The sequence below is a fragment of the Zonotrichia albicollis genome, chromosome 6 (genome assembly GCF_047830755.1).
Source record: "Zonotrichia albicollis isolate bZonAlb1 chromosome 6, bZonAlb1.hap1, whole genome shotgun sequence".
NCBI lineage: Eukaryota > Metazoa > Chordata > Aves > Passeriformes > Passerellidae > Zonotrichia > Zonotrichia albicollis.
In genome coordinates, this window is record NC_133824.1 from 8,142,423 (window position 1) to 8,157,623 (window position 15,201).

The 15,201-nt window shown below is 44.7% G+C and overlaps 1 protein-coding gene across 2 annotated transcripts in view; it reads left to right on the forward strand.

Moving 5' to 3' along the window:
- Positions 1–685: 685 nt before the first annotated feature.
- CLMN (calmin) overlaps positions 686–15,201 on the forward strand; it is a 73,652-nt gene continuing 59,136 nt past the window's right edge. Inside the window, exon 1 of one of the 2 annotated variants that reach the window (XM_005483190.4) lies at positions 686–923. In XM_005483190.4, the coding sequence (XP_005483247.2) occupies positions 842–923 (82 nt within the window). In that variant the 5' untranslated portion in view covers positions 686–841. The remainder of the gene's footprint in view (positions 924–15,201) is intronic. The other variant, XM_005483189.4, reaches the window with a different exon arrangement.

The window sequence follows — 15,201 nt, forward strand, 5'->3', positions numbered from 1 at the left end:
AGTGACACCGAAGGGCCTTGGTAACAATTACTGTCCTAGGTGGATGAAAAACGGTGTACGTGAAGGCAGTCAATGTGAGAATTCACCTCAAAGGAAATTTGAGAGCCTGAACAGACTACCAAGAGCAAGCTAAATCCGAATGCAACTGTGTTTTTAATGTGTAGTGGCGCTGATTTCATGCCCTCGAGTAAAACCCCTCTGCTGCTCATACTTTTGTTCTTCCACTGCTGCCGTGGGTGCATGACACTTATTTTGGGGACAGCGCTCCTTCTGTCCCCAGATACGGCAAGAGGGCTCGGCGTTGCCGGCGGCCCCCTTGTCTCGGCAATAAACGCGTTTATATGGGGCAGGCTGCGGCGGGACGGGCGGGGGTCCCGGCCTGCGCCCGAGGGGGCGGCAGGAGCGGGGCCAGGCCGGGCCGGGCTGAGGGCGGGAAGGGGCGGCTGAGGGCAGGGAGGGCAGGAAGGAGAGGAAGGGGCGGCTGAGAGCAGGCAGGGCAGGGAGGGCAAGAAGGGGCGGCTGAGGGCAGGGAAGGCAGGAAAGGGCGGCTGAGGGCAGGAAGGGGCGGCGGGCACGTCGCTGCCCATGGCACGGGCTCGGCCGGACCCCCGCCCGCTCGGCCCCGCCACCCCCGGCCGGGCGGGCAGAGGGAGGGAGGCGGTGGCAGCGGAGGAAGGAGGAGGGATGAGGGAGGGACGCGGGGCGGGGCGCAGCCGGCGCGGAGAGGGGCCGCCCCCCCGCCCGCTCCGCTCCGCTCCGCGCCCGCCGTCGGTGCCGGTGAAGACGGCGGTGGCGGTGCCGCCGGCTCCCGCCGCCCCCCTGGCCCCGGCCCCGCGCCCCTATGGCCGGGCAGGAGTGGGACTGGTTCCAGCGCGAGGAGCTCATCGGGCACATCAGCGACATCCGAGTGCAGAACCTCCAAGGTAAACCAACACCCCCGCAGAAACCCCTCCCTCCGCCCCCGCCCGCCCGCTCCGGCCCCGGCTGCGCCCCCGCCGCTCCTTCCTCTCCTCACGCCGCCCCCGGGCCGCCGGCGCGGGCTCCCGCAGCTCCGCGGAGCGGGGGCGGTGCGGGCGAGGGTGCCGGGCCGGGGGAGGAGGGCGGGCGGCGGGGCCAAAGTTTCCCCCGAACGCGGCTCCTGCCCGTCCAGCCGCGGAGATCCCGGCGCTGGGACGGGGAGCGGCGCCGGGGCAGGGACGGGGCGCGGGGGCTCCGGTGCCGGGGATGCTGCGGGGGCGGCACTGTCGTGTCTCCCGGGCGCTGCTGCCACCCACAGCCTCCCCCAAGGGCCGTCGGGGCGGGGGTGCGGGCTCAGGCTGGGCTCGGGGGAGATCTGGGGGCTCCGGGGCTCACCGGGCCGTGGGGTCCCCGCGGGGCCCGGCCGGGGCGCCCCGGGTACAGGCACAGCCCGCCCGCCGCTCCCCTGCGACACCTGGGGTCACCCGGCCGCAGTCAGGGCACGGCTCGGGGCCGCGATTGGAAGCGAAGCCGCTATCAGAGGACTCAATGTATCTTCTAATATGCTACTGTTGAATAAACATGGACAGAGCTTTTGGATAAATCATCTGCGAGATGCTCTCCTGTTCTGCTACAGGCTCTGCCGGCGGAAGGGATGCAAATACCTGACTCTGAATGTAGATTGGTGTCAATGTCGCCGTAGTAGTAGTTCCTCCCAAGTTATATTTGCCCCTCACCAGGTAACTCCTCGTGACTGGAAAGGACAGCAAGACTCGATGGAAGAGGAAAAAAACAGCAGTGGTTTATGGGAGAACAACTTGTTCAGTGTAACATACTGATCTTAATCAATAGCTCACATAATACTGTGATGTATCTTCATGTTCCATAAAAATAATAGACTTGAATCAGAGGTCATTATCTCTTCCTGTCTGTGCATAATTATATTAAGGCACTGTCTACTGGCAGAGCAGTAGACTTGCTGGAAATTAGTTTTGGTTTGGATTGATTATAGAAGATGTTATAATTTATCAGAAAAGAGAGTCAAATTAGCTGTTCTTTCAGCTCTGGTATATTAATGCAGTTTGCTACTGCTGGGGTCACTCCACATCATTTTGACCTGCATCATCCTGCGCTCTGAAATTCAGATTTTGAGCACAGTCAGGGCTGTTGATTCCAGGTTGCATTCCCCTTGGGTTTTGAGAGTCTCTCATTACATTGTAGCTCAATGTTCCTGGCTTCTCTCTCAGTCTCTTTCTATTCATTATGTTAACATGGCTGGCCTGCCTCTGATCTCTTGCTGCTCAAAACTGTAGTCATTAAGCCAAGTTTAATCCTTAATTCATGGGCATTTTTGAGAAGGAATACAAAAGTAATCTGTTCCTAGAAAGAGTAGTATGTTTTTGGCTTTGCCTCCCATTTGTGAGAGAATAGTTAATTTCTCTTTCTGGAATTTAAAATGCAGATGCACACAGTACAAATGCCCACAGCCCCATCTAAAATTCCTGTAGTTGTGTAGGAGAATGTCATCCTACAGAGCAAATTCCTTTGAATGACATTATGTTCATGAAAAAAAACCTCCTGTTCTCTTCCTATCATCCAAGAGAAATTTTGAAACATGTATGGATTATCACCTTGCTTGCACTGCTAAATAGGTTTTTAAGAAGTTTCATGCCTCATGTGAGCTCTTATAGGGCAGAAAAAGCATTTGTTCTAAGGTGCTGCTCCAAAGCAAGTGATAATAGCTGTCAAAAAAGATATGATTTGTAACACATAGTTCTCACATTATCTTCTAGAGATGAAAAACATTTTACAGATGGCGAGTCTGATACTCGTGAGAGTGTGATTTTTGTCGCTTGGGAGCTTGGTGGCAGAGCATGGTGCTTCTCTTCAGAACAGTTTCTTGTAAAATAGCAGCATATGCTCTATGCTCATATGTGGTAATTAAACTTTCTTCTGCTTCATAATTCAAAAATCACTCTCCCCTCTCAAAACAATGCCATCTGAATAAGTGCTAGTATCATTGTCTATCAGTTGTAGAATCAATAACAGCTTTGATGTGCTAGAAAGTCAAAAGTTTGGGATGAAAAACTAGGTGAGGACAACAGAGCATTTCCATCAGCACCATCAGACCCCCCAGGCCCTGCTGCCCAGAGCCCCATGAAGGACCTGTGCAGTGGAGATCCCCATCTGCTGCTGCATCTCCAGCTCCTGCAGCACTCTCTTGTAACTCCAGCTCTGCTTAGAGTGTCAAGGGGATGGTTTGTCTGATTCCAGAATGCTCCCATTCACTGGGACATTTTGCATATGTGGAGGTCCCTCCTGGTCTCTGGGGGACCCATCATGTTTATTCAGACCCAAGAAGGAGTAAGGAGGGGATGGGAGGCAGCAGCTCAATATTTGCAGATATGACGAACACGTGCAAACACTGGCATGTGTGATGCAGGGTGGAGGTTTCTGGGCTGATGCACAGAGAGGTGTGAGGTGTGCAAGGCAGGCAGAGGCAGTGCAGCCACGCTGTGTCTGAGCCATCCTGCCCAACTTGGAAGTGCTGCAAGAGCCCAAGAGCTGATGGCTCAAAGGGTCTCAGGCAGCCTAGCTGATATTAAGGTTTCTGCAGGAATCACACAGACATCTGCTGTAGTAGTTCTCCACACCCTTTCTGGCTCTGATTTAAAAAGTGAAAATTGTTTATTTCTCTTGCAAATTTCTTCATTATGTCTTAGCTGAGCTATTGAGCACTGCTGACATGAATTCTATTTGAAGACAGCATATGTTGTTTCAGTCTGTTGCATCTTCCCTCTAGTTTGGTTGTTCCACACCCAGGAACAATCCAAGATGCCAGTTACTGGGAAGCGTCTGCTCTCATGAAGATGCTTTTGCAGTGGTATGATCCCACCAAACTGAGATGTTGTAGGTGCATGTGCTGGCTGCAGAAGTAGCTTCAGGAGCTATATGTTCTGTCATGTGTGAAATTATGGCCGCTGTGGATTTTTCAGCTCTTTCACAGGGAAACTAAAACTGACAGCAAGGGGCAAAATTTACTAAATGGGCAGGACTTGGGGGTGGAAAAAAAAGAGTTTAAAAATGGAATTACATCTTGATATTTAGGTATGTAATGATGGGCTTCTATTTTCCTTTTCCATCAAGAGATTTTCCATTTGATTTTTTAAAAGTAGGAAGTGACATTTCAAAACTGTGTCAGCTAAGTGATGCTAAAAGCCAGGCACAATTCTTCCATTCTCAGCAGAGATGATTTCAGAGAACAGAAGCAGAAGTGACAATCTAATGGAGAAGAGGAGAGAGGAATATAAAGAAGGAATAAACACTAGGTGTGGTGATGCACAAACCAAGTTCCTCCCTCTCAGTGTGTTTAGCTTCTAAATGCGTTTAATAAACTGATACCCTCGTGCTCTTTGTTCTGATTGTATATTCTCCATAGTGAATTTCTCCACATACTGAGAGAGAAAAATGGAAAGCCTTCACAGAATGTAGGAGCGCATTGTCAAGCAGGGGAATGCTCAATAATTAATTTCCTGCCAGGAGATGGTTTTTTTTCTCTTTCTTTCTTCCATTACAACACCATTGGGAACATTTCGTTACAATACAAGAATATTTTAAAATCTTCCCTACTGGAAGCTTGATTTAGGACCATCAAAAATATACTTCCTTGTGTGGGGAATTGCACTTGCTAGAAAGAAGCAACATCCTCATTTAGATGATATGTTGGTTGTGTGCTTTGCAATAGTCTAAATGTGTGTTGAGCAGTACGTATCTTTCCTTACATTCCTTGGAATTAAATATATAGAGATGAATAATTGTGCAGTCAGATGTATCATCTCTGGCAAACAAGTGCTGCTACCACAACTTTAAAATAATTATGGTTTGAATGTTCATTTTGTATATTTCTACTAGAGTAGATGGGCTGGGATGGTAGAACTCTGTATTTCTGCTGTCAGAGGACAAGTCAAGGTCCTGCTGCTTGTTATGTCACTACTCGCTCAGGGTTTGATCCAGAACTCACAGAAACCTGTACGTGTTTATTCCTTGGTTTCTGTAGATTTCAGTGTTTTCTTGAGTCTCATTCTTGCTCTGCTGAGGGGATACATGGCCTTCAAAACTATTTGGAGGGCTACACAGGAGTGTATTGTAGCATTGACAGAAATAATGGAGAAAAAGAAGAGTGACAGACTGGAAGAAATAACCTGAACAATATCAGCCCCATTGGTTCCCCATCCTTGCCGTAGTTTATATCTCTGGGTGGATCACTCAGGCATAGAGTCCCAGCCCTCTCTGATTTTTCTTGGCTTCCTGTTTGGATCCTTGAGATCTAGGCTTCATAAGCTTTGGACAGTAATAGTAACTATAATTGTCACTAACATGAATCTCAGCATCTTGTGAGGTAACAGATTCTGAAGCCTCTGTCTCAAGAAGTAATACAAATGTCTAACTCACACGAGTTAACTCTGGCAGTGGGAATATCTAGATATCTTTACTTTGTGGGGGCTTAAGCATCACTGATGGATGACCAAAGGCAGGTGCTATAGTCAGTCTTGAAAATGTTCCTCTCTTTACTTTTCTTTTTATTTATGTATGAGGCCTATTTTTAATGACTTTTGCACTTAGCTACAGAGAGTAATAATTTTCCTTTAATTACAAGATACAGCAGCATTTAACTTGTTTGCTGTAGTTTGACATGCTTTTCAAATACATGGAAATTTCCCAAGTAGAAGGAAACCTTTTTAATGTATCCATTCCTTCTGACAAAAGTAAGGTGCTGTAGCTGTTCATTACTTTAACTCTTCTATAACTTGTCACCATACTCAGCAAGATTTCATTCTGCCTGGAGGCATATTCATTTAGTGGAGATCTTTGTAGATTCAAGTGACATTTGGAAAGATTAAATTGTCTGGAGAACCTTAGGCAAAGCACTGTACAACTACAAAGTGATCCTATTCTATATAAAATTTAAGTTAAATAGGCCTGAGAGTGATAAATGTGAATCCCCAAAATAAAGATTCAGATCCAGTTATGAGAAGCCAGAGTTAATGCTGGAACCCAAGTGTCCTAGTGGGCATGGTCTATGTAAGGGCAGCATCTGTCAGCCATGGAGGGAAGACTTGCCCTGCTCCAGATGTAGGAAACCCTGGACTGAAATAAAGGAGCAGCAAGAGGTGAGACAAAGTGCAGATTGCCTGTTTCAGCCTGCAATTTTAACAATTAACAAGGTCAATGCCTAATTTCTCTAACAAATTAGAAGTCTGGGCTCTCTGTCCCATTGAATGGATGAAATGACACCAAATTCAAATCATGCCCAGTAGCTCCCCAGTACATGAACTCACTGGTGTGCTGACACTTTGTCTTAAGAGAGGCTCTGCTTGGCAGCTGCATGGAGCTGACTCAAGGCATGGGGTAGATGTGCTGTCACTTGCCAGCATCACCTTCTCTGTCTTTCCTGGTGAGCTGTTGTTCAAGTGCTCACCAGTCTCAGCACTGGGAGAGCTGGTGAGATCTCAGAACATGTCACTTGCCTGAAGTCATAGTTTGAAAATGACAGTCCTCAAAACACTGTGATAAAACTAGTGATGATTTAAAAATATAATAGTTGTCCTGCCTGTTTTTTGTTTTGCCCACTTGACTTGGACAGAAATTCAAACAATTTTCTTTCTCCTAAGGACAATTTCAAGGTTATATCACTTGCCTTCTGAAGAATGTGTAGCATTTATTTTGAAAATATCACAAAGAGATTACTTGATTTCATTTTTTACTTTTAAAGACAGACTTCTGTTGGACTAGAAGAAGCAACCTTGGGCATTTTGGCTTGTCAGTGTCCATTTAGACATGATTTGTTTATGTCCTAAGTTGTTGGACCTTACTGTTGTTTCAGAATGATTCTTAAGGGCATATGTCTAAAGGGAAAGAGCCAAATATCTGTCTTGTCATGTAGAGTCAAAATGATCTCCAAAATGTATTCAGGAGTAGAAATTACCAGATAGGCAGTGAGATGTGTGTCAGGGCTGGGGTGGTGAAGGGCATCACAGCACCTTATAAGAAATAAGTGTCTTTTTCTACATGTCTCTGTACCTGATATTCTATTTTTATATCTCCCTGGCCAGTTAAATACAGGGACTGTAGGTGGAGGATTGCAGGATGAATTTTACTTCATTATAATCGCTGCATATTTCTGTGCAAAGAGCTGAGCTATATTTTAGCTATATAGCCATGAACAAAAGTTTAAATTGGCATCTTCTAGGATGGTTGTAATAGCAACAGCCTGGATAGCTACAGAGGGAATGCCTGTGGACCTGTAAGCTTTAAGCAGAAGATTTCTTTATAAAACCAGAAATCCCACTGAATCTGAATAGATGTTATCAAAAAACATTTTAAAGATAACTCTAATCCTGTGCCCATTACTTAATTTGATAGCATGATTCAAGACATGTTTGTTATAATAATGTAATACTTTGAGGGATTCTATTGCTTTTCCAGTAATTAATTTCAGACATAAATTAAAATGTATTTTATGCCTTAATATCTTGAAAGTTACTCCTGATGTTGGTCAATGTAATTCAGACCTAGTGTATTTGTGAAGAATGAGTTACCTTGTTTTTTATACTTTTTATATTAGCATCTCTTACTGTTAGCAGTCAGAAATAAGACCCTTCTAGACTTTGAGCAAATCTAGTGTTTATTTGCTCCATTATGTTTTTCCTCTTTTGTAGTGTAATTGGTAATATAACTCCAGTTGTTTACAAAATAAATGTTCATTAAATATGTTGTCACAGAGTTCATTTTAAAACAAAGATTTATATACCAGTCCTTTTTATATTTAATGCATTCATACTTTTGGATCTTCATTTTATCATAATTTAGACTGTGGAGAAGAGTGCATTTTGTAGTGTCCAAAGCTGCTCTTCCATATTGTCCATTACCAGGACACACATCTGTTTAGATGCTCCATATGTCTGAGTTCCTCTTGAGCCCTGCTAAGGTCAGAGATGCTTTACCCATACCCAAGGAATGCCCCAGATCCATTTTTACTCTTCCAGCCTGTTTCTCCTAAGTTTTCTTCAAGAGATGCCCTTAACAGTGCACTAAACCCCTGACAATTGGGAGGCCATGTGTTATTCATATGTTGTGAGAGCCATATCACAGCCTGAAGTGTCCATTTCACAGGACTCCAGCTGAAGCTCTGAACTGCAGCCAAAGCAGAGGGAGCAGTGATGTGCACAGGCTGTCTTTCTGCTGTGCACCAATGGCCAGATAGAAATACTTTGCCATTTTGTGTCAGTCCTTTTGAAGAGCCCCCTAATGCAAGTCAAAAGGTGTGGGGTGTATGCAGTCAGGGTAGCTCACAGCTGAGGGCTGATTATGCTTCTCTTGGCTCAGTGAGAAATAGGAAGGGCAAGAGAGACCTGGCTCTGTGACAAATGGAAGCAGTGCCAATGAAGATAACTTCAAATCTGATCCTTCATATGACTGCATCTGGACACATGATTTAAGTTTTCTGGCTCTTACTGATGTTCATGATAAACATGAACTGCTGTAACTTAATAAAGATATAGCATTTATAAATAAAGTGGTATGAAATGTCCACTTCAGACTTACTGTCTTAAACACAAGGAATGAAACATAAATCTGTCTGGGCTGTTTGCCCAGGGAGACTAACAAGGCAAACAGGAGCAGGCCCATGGGGAAGAGTGTGCTCCTCAGAAACCTAGATAGTGCAGGAGGGACTCTGGCCAGTATTTGCATGTCATACTTCAACTTAGTGAAACATAAAAATCCTGCCCAAATGAGAAGATGATCTTCCAGAGACAAAATTCCCATTGACTCTCCCTTTTTGATAAGGTACTCCCTAGGCCTGTTTCTGGTACAAAACCTGAGTGATTTCAAGAGTAACTGGTAAGAGTAGCTGGGAAACTTTTGGACCCTCTCCTTGTTCTCAGATTTCAGGCTGTGGAGGGGACTTCCTAGCCTGATGATTAGTACCACTGAACAACATTAAATTCCTGTTACTCTCATTTTTTTCTTTTTCTTTTCTTTGTTTGCTTTTTTGTTTGGTTGTTGTTTTTGTTTTGGTTTTTGTTTGTTTGTTTGGGGTTTTAAGATCTCTCTGGATACAGGACAAAGGGTGATTTGAAGTTTTAGACTCTTGCCTGAGTTCATCTGTTTCTTCCCATCATAGAGAAAAAAGTTGTCAAGGGAGTTGATGTTGGTTAAAATCACTTGTGCTCAGCCTTCTTGCAGAAGTTGTTTGGTTATTGACATTGGAAAGAAGACAGAGTATGAATTTTTACTGGCTAAACTGCATTTCTTCTTGTGAAGGTGTGGTGGTTTGACCAGGAAGGAGTGGGAATTCTGGGAAGCTGTGGTCAAACCAATGAAGGTTTTGGGTTTGAGACTGGCACCCGGTGTAGCCAGTGGGGTTTGGACACACCTCCGAGAATACACAGGGGTTAAAAGCAGGGCACTGCCCTTGGCACTCCCTCTTTTTGGACATCGCGGCGAGGAAGTCAGATCTCTCCCCCCGCCCAGCCCGCTGCTGCTGGGCGGGGGAGGGGCGGCCATGCGGTAGGCCCGGGGCCTGGACAGAGGTGGGGGTTGAGGGGCTTTCAAGGATGGAAGGGTGGAGGAGCCCCAAGAGACATCGAGACATCGGGCAGCCCCCCCCCCCCCCCCCCAGGAGAGCAGCCAGCCAGGAGGAGAAGGGGGGAGGAAGACTGCCCGGCCGGAGCGGCAGCGTGTGGGCAGCGTGCGTGGGAGTCGCTCCGGGACCGACAGAGACTGAAAACTTTTAACCCTTCCTTGCATGATTGGGGCCTTGCAAAAATGCTAATCCTCCTCGAAGCTGAATAAGAAGGGAGATAGGAGATGAGATAAGACAAGGACCTGGCCCGAAGAATGTGGAGATGATTGGATGGGGAGAGATGATTTGGAGTGGCCTTTTGGCTGGACTTTTTCTTGTAGCCATGGACTCAGTTGTTCCTGTGACACAGACTGCATTTAGGGGGAGGCAGTGCCTCAAAACCAGGAGGGTTCATTCGTGAGGACCCCCCGGCCCCAGGGGGTTGGAAAAATATGGGGGGGACAGATGTCCCAAAAGCAGAGACTGTGCCTTTTTGGAGTGAGACAAGGCATCCTTGAAAGACCACCCTAAAAGCAGCTCTGGCCATGCCTCAGTGGTGAGAGCACTGGGCATGGAAGGAACATGTCACAAGTGGCAAAAGGACTTTTTTTTTCCGGGCGGTGCCGAAGTGACAAGGAAGCATCCGAGGTTTCAGTGTGTTTCCAAGAGAAGCCTATGGAACAAGAAGGACTCCTTTCCTCTTCATGAACTGCAGTTTGAGTATACTAAAGTGTCGTGCCGGGCTGGGCAGTTGGTGTTTTTTGAGAGAATGTATTGGATTGAGAAAGTCAGGGAGTGGGGAGGAGGAAAGTGGTTTTGTAAGGTTTTCAATTCTTTTCTTCTTTTTCCTTATGGTCTTTCCCTATTTTCCTGTAGTTTAAGTAATAAAGTGTCCTTTATGTTTAAGTTGGAGCCTGTTTTGCTTATTCCTGGTCACATCTCACAGCAGACACCAGGGTGAGGCATTTTCATGGGGGGCACTGGCTCTGTGCCAGGCTCAAACCATGACAGAAGGTAGAAAGTCTTTTTGACATACTAAGTGTTGGCCTTTCAAAACTTTGAAACATTATGTGTTTCCTTATCCTTATCAGAAGGAATAAAGAAGGTAGGAGGTTTTCATTCAACAACTGTGTGTATGAAGAGAGGAAGCACCATGTTCTAGCACAGCTAAAGGATGCTGTAAAATCCTTGGTCTAAGCTGCAGCTGACAGTATCAGTCATCATGAGTTTATTTTAATTTAAGAATTTGAAGGTTGCGCCAGTGCGACTCCTGTGAAGTCAGGAAGGGGTGGATGGGTTGGCCCTGGTGATGGGAGCCCATTTCTGCAGGAGAAGGACAATGCATGCTTCCTGTCCCCACCCATCCAAGAGGGGCTGTTCTCAGGTGCTGAGAGAGGCCAGCGTAGCTGAGGAGGCCTGGGGAGCTGATATCCATCTGTCTCAAAACTGGAAACTAATGAACACAGCAAATTATATTCAGATTTTGTTTTAACTGGTCAGATCTTAGTACTTTTCAAGTCCTTGACACCCTTTAATTTGGGGAAAGGTCGAAGCATTATTTCATTGCCCATCCCACAGATGGCTGTAGAGCAGTGTTTTTTTCCTGCAGGATCTCAGTTCTGTTCATGCACAGTGAGTCCTTTGCTTTTCTGTTGGGGCTGATTAGGAAAGCCAGTTGCAGAAGCAGCCTGGATGCCCACAGCAAGCGCTGATGAGACCCCCTTGCTGCGTCACTCAAGCCAGTAAACAGCTTTGTCATTTAGGCACTTAATTATGAACTGGATGTTCACTTGATCTCTTATATTCTCATTTCACTAATGAACCAAAGCTTAGGAAGAGTGACTGACTTCAGAGCTGCTGCAGTTTGGGCTCTTTGAGCCAAAGTTTCCACTCATTTAATTTATCATACTAATGATCAGTTTTGGAGCCTAAACACAGGAGGTGCACGGAAAATACAGCGCAATGTGCTAATGTGATGGCCCCGTGACAGAAAGATTGGTGGGGGCTGCCCACTTCTTCTTGGCTTCCTGGTCCTGCTACACATGTGTATTCTTGCATGCAGCATCCTTAAAGAATGAAGGGGCTGTTATGGATGTGGAAGTAGCATTTAGGAATTCTGGTTTTACAGAGGGGTCAAACTTGACTTGCGATACTTTGATAATATTGATGCCCATAGGCTTTCTTTCTTACTGGTTTGTGTTTGAGTTGACTGAAACTGAAATGTGTTCCTACTGCATTCTAGCAGGGATTTATTTATATTTTTTTTAGTGTTTGAGTGTCTCATGGTTTTAATGTATTTCTCTAGATGACATCCTTAAGTTAGGCTTGAGGATAAAAGACACATGAAAGCCAGAGGATTGATTTAAGTTATCCATAGAATCTAATGACATGATTTTCTATGTATGAACATGGAAAATTTTGGTGGAGTAGGCCTTGAATCTTGGTATTCTCTTTTCAAGGTGACCCTTGGAATTACCTGACCAAATTCCTTTCTTCACACCTTCTTCTCTCCTTCACTGTGTTACAGTAAAAGCCAACAATGTCCCCTAACAATTCATGTGACTTCTCCATAGAAACCTTTACAAACTGGTAATTGCCATGAAGCTCCAGAGCCATCTTTCAGCCCAGTGTGTGGTGTTCTCATGCTGGTGGCAGGTGGTTCCCCTCTGGGTTTGCACGTGCTTGCTGGTGTTCTGTGCAGTACACACCAGCTGGTGTGAAGTTTAACTGCAGTCAGATTTCAGTTTGGCTCAACTTGGGGTTTTTTAAAGAAAGAAGAACAAAATGTTTGTAGAATGAAATAAACCTGCTTTGTTCTACTTTTTCCCTTTTTGTGAAGATGTATTTTTTGATTTCTCATTTTGATCATCTCTATGAGTTAGTAGTTATCATCTTCAGGTAGAAACTCTTTTTTCCACCAAGGGCTTTGGAGTTACCTCAGTTAAGATCCAAATTACCTGTACTCCCTCTAGCTCTTTGTACTATGCTTTCAGTTCACTGAGTTTGTTACGGAAGTTTTGTTTATTTTGTTTTGAGTATGTGTTTCTAGAAAGAAGACAAAGTAAAGCTGGGGAAGGAAGAAAACTTCCTGCTAGATGGAAGAGGGTAATTAATGATGAACATCTCCAGGAACTATAATTTGTTTTCTTTGAGAAATGTATGCTAATAAAAGCTTTCTGCTTGCATGCATAAATGAATCAGATTAAATTTTGTCCCAGCATGAACTTGCTTTCAATTCATGCTCTTCAGTTCTCAGAATCATCCAAATGTTATTTTAACAGAGAGCAGTGCTATATCCATTGTCCTGAAACCCTGTCTGCCTTGTGCACAAGTCTGAAAGAGCTCAGTGGGGTAGAGAGGAAGACCAAGGAAGAGCTTGCCAAGGGCATGGATGAGGCGTTTTTATCTTATGTGTGTCTGCCCTGCATGATCACAGGAATATGTTCTGCAAGAGAAAGAAATCAGAGAGTTAATAAAAACAAAATTAGAAATAGGACAGCAATCAGATTCTGAGTTTTCTTACTGCAAAGGTCACAGAGGATGAGGCAATTAATTGCCTAACCTTTAGAAGTGGTTTATTATGGAAGCTCTGTGATATCTGAGAGCAAAAGCTGCCTTGAACTGAAGCAAATTGCAGCTGGTGTCTTGTGGAGTTACAGCTTGATGAATAAGCCATTCTGGCCTTCTCCTGGAGGATTCCTTTCCTTCTTTGTCCTCTATTCCCAGTTTCTCAAGCTCTTTGGTGTTTGTTTGGCCATCTCCATCTAGGCTTGGTTTCATTGCATGAGCAGAGGAAAGCATTACTGTTTTAGTCTCGTTCTTAGAGATGAGTTATTAATACTATGAGGAATGAATAAATGACAGGTGCTTTGCTGGGCACCTTCCCCCACCTTCTCAATCTGTTTTCCACTAGAGCATGGGAGGTGCTGGGGCCTGGTAAGTCCTGAAATAGCCCCGAGTCTTCCCTGGGCAGGTCCTTCCCACTGCTCACGGGCACTGGCTTGCGACCAGCGTGTGCGTGGGAGCTGATCCATCACTTAAGGCTTCTTTGGGAACCCCAAAGAACAATAATATCCTGTTGACTAGGATTTTACTATTTATATCCCTCAGCTGAGCAGCCACCTCCTCTGTCTGCTCCTTGGTTACCAGTCTGTAAATCTGTCTTTGGACCACATTGTCTACTGCATGGTTGACAGCGTGATTTTTCATTTCACGATGAATTTGCTTGAGACACTTTGAAGAGCAAATACATTGATGAAGAAAGGTGTCGGGTTTTTTTGCTTTGTTAACCTGTTCACTTTTTGGACATCAGACAAAGAGACTGGCAGGAAACTAACCTAAAAAACAAGGGCTTTCATTAGGAAACAGTACAATAACAAGAGGAAAACAATCAGATCCCTTATAGGTATCTGGCTGGGAGGAAGTGCTGACATACACCTGTCAGATTAAAGACTGAATCCTGCCACCCACATGCTGTCCTGGCAGTTTAGTTATTTCTTTTTTTTTTTCCACTATTTTTTTTTCTGCAGCAGATTTTCAGTCTTCTTGAGTAGAAAAGATATCAGTTTCTTCCAGAAAAAACCCTTCCCTGGCTTTGAAACGTAAGGAAAACCTGTCAAATTTAGCCTGGTATTTTCTAGGCTTTTTTTTTCTAGGCTATTTTCTATTTTCTGTTTTTTCAAATGTGAGCTTTTTAAGAGAAGCTGCACAATTTACTTTGAAGAGAAAAAATACAGTCTAACCTGTGGGAGTCAGCTAGAGTGAAGTGAAAATAAAGCAATGATTTCACTGCAAGCTTTTATGAAGATTTTTGAGGCTCCTATCAGAAAATAAAGTGTGCTAATAATGGAACTTAGTTACAAAATCCAGCTGCTTTTGTTCCAGTATGGATAAACCTGTGGACAGAGAGGGTTAAACCTGATCTGAATCAGAATGGGCCGCTGCTCCTCCTTGGAGCTAATTTTAACAGTTTGAATGTGGAACACTTAACTCTGTAATTCTGCTTTTTTGCCATCCTGCATGACCAGAGACCAGTTCTTTTCTGAAGACCTTGCCAGTATATCCAGCAAGGAAAGCAAGGAAACACCAACTAGCTCTTGGCTTCTTGGCTCCTTCTTTCCTGCACTTTGGAATGTGATGCCTCTGCCCATCTCCCTTCTCCTGTGCCATCACTCTCCAGCTCTGCCTTTTGAGGTTTTCCAATGCATATTTGTCCTTCTTGTTAAAGTACTGCAAGCAGAATATATGGCAAGTTCAGCACTTAAAAGTGAATTAGGAATACTCAGAGAAACCAGTATATTTTCTGAAACCATTTTTTAATTATAGTGAAAGCTTTGTGCTTATAGAAAGTTTGGAATATTTTTGGTACCATCTGGACACCTAAGCTTGGACAACAAATCACTTTTGACATAATGACGACAGTGTATAATACTGTGTTCTTCTAACCCATGTGTCATTAATGTGGAAGCACATGGATTTTCCTGCAAAATGTGGATTCACCATCTGTGCTAGTATTCTTTGCATGAAGTGAAAGCCTTTGTGTTGTGATTGCAATGGACCCATTCTGATTTTACTGCCTTCTCCCTTGGACCAAATGGATGGGTCACAGAACAAAATAC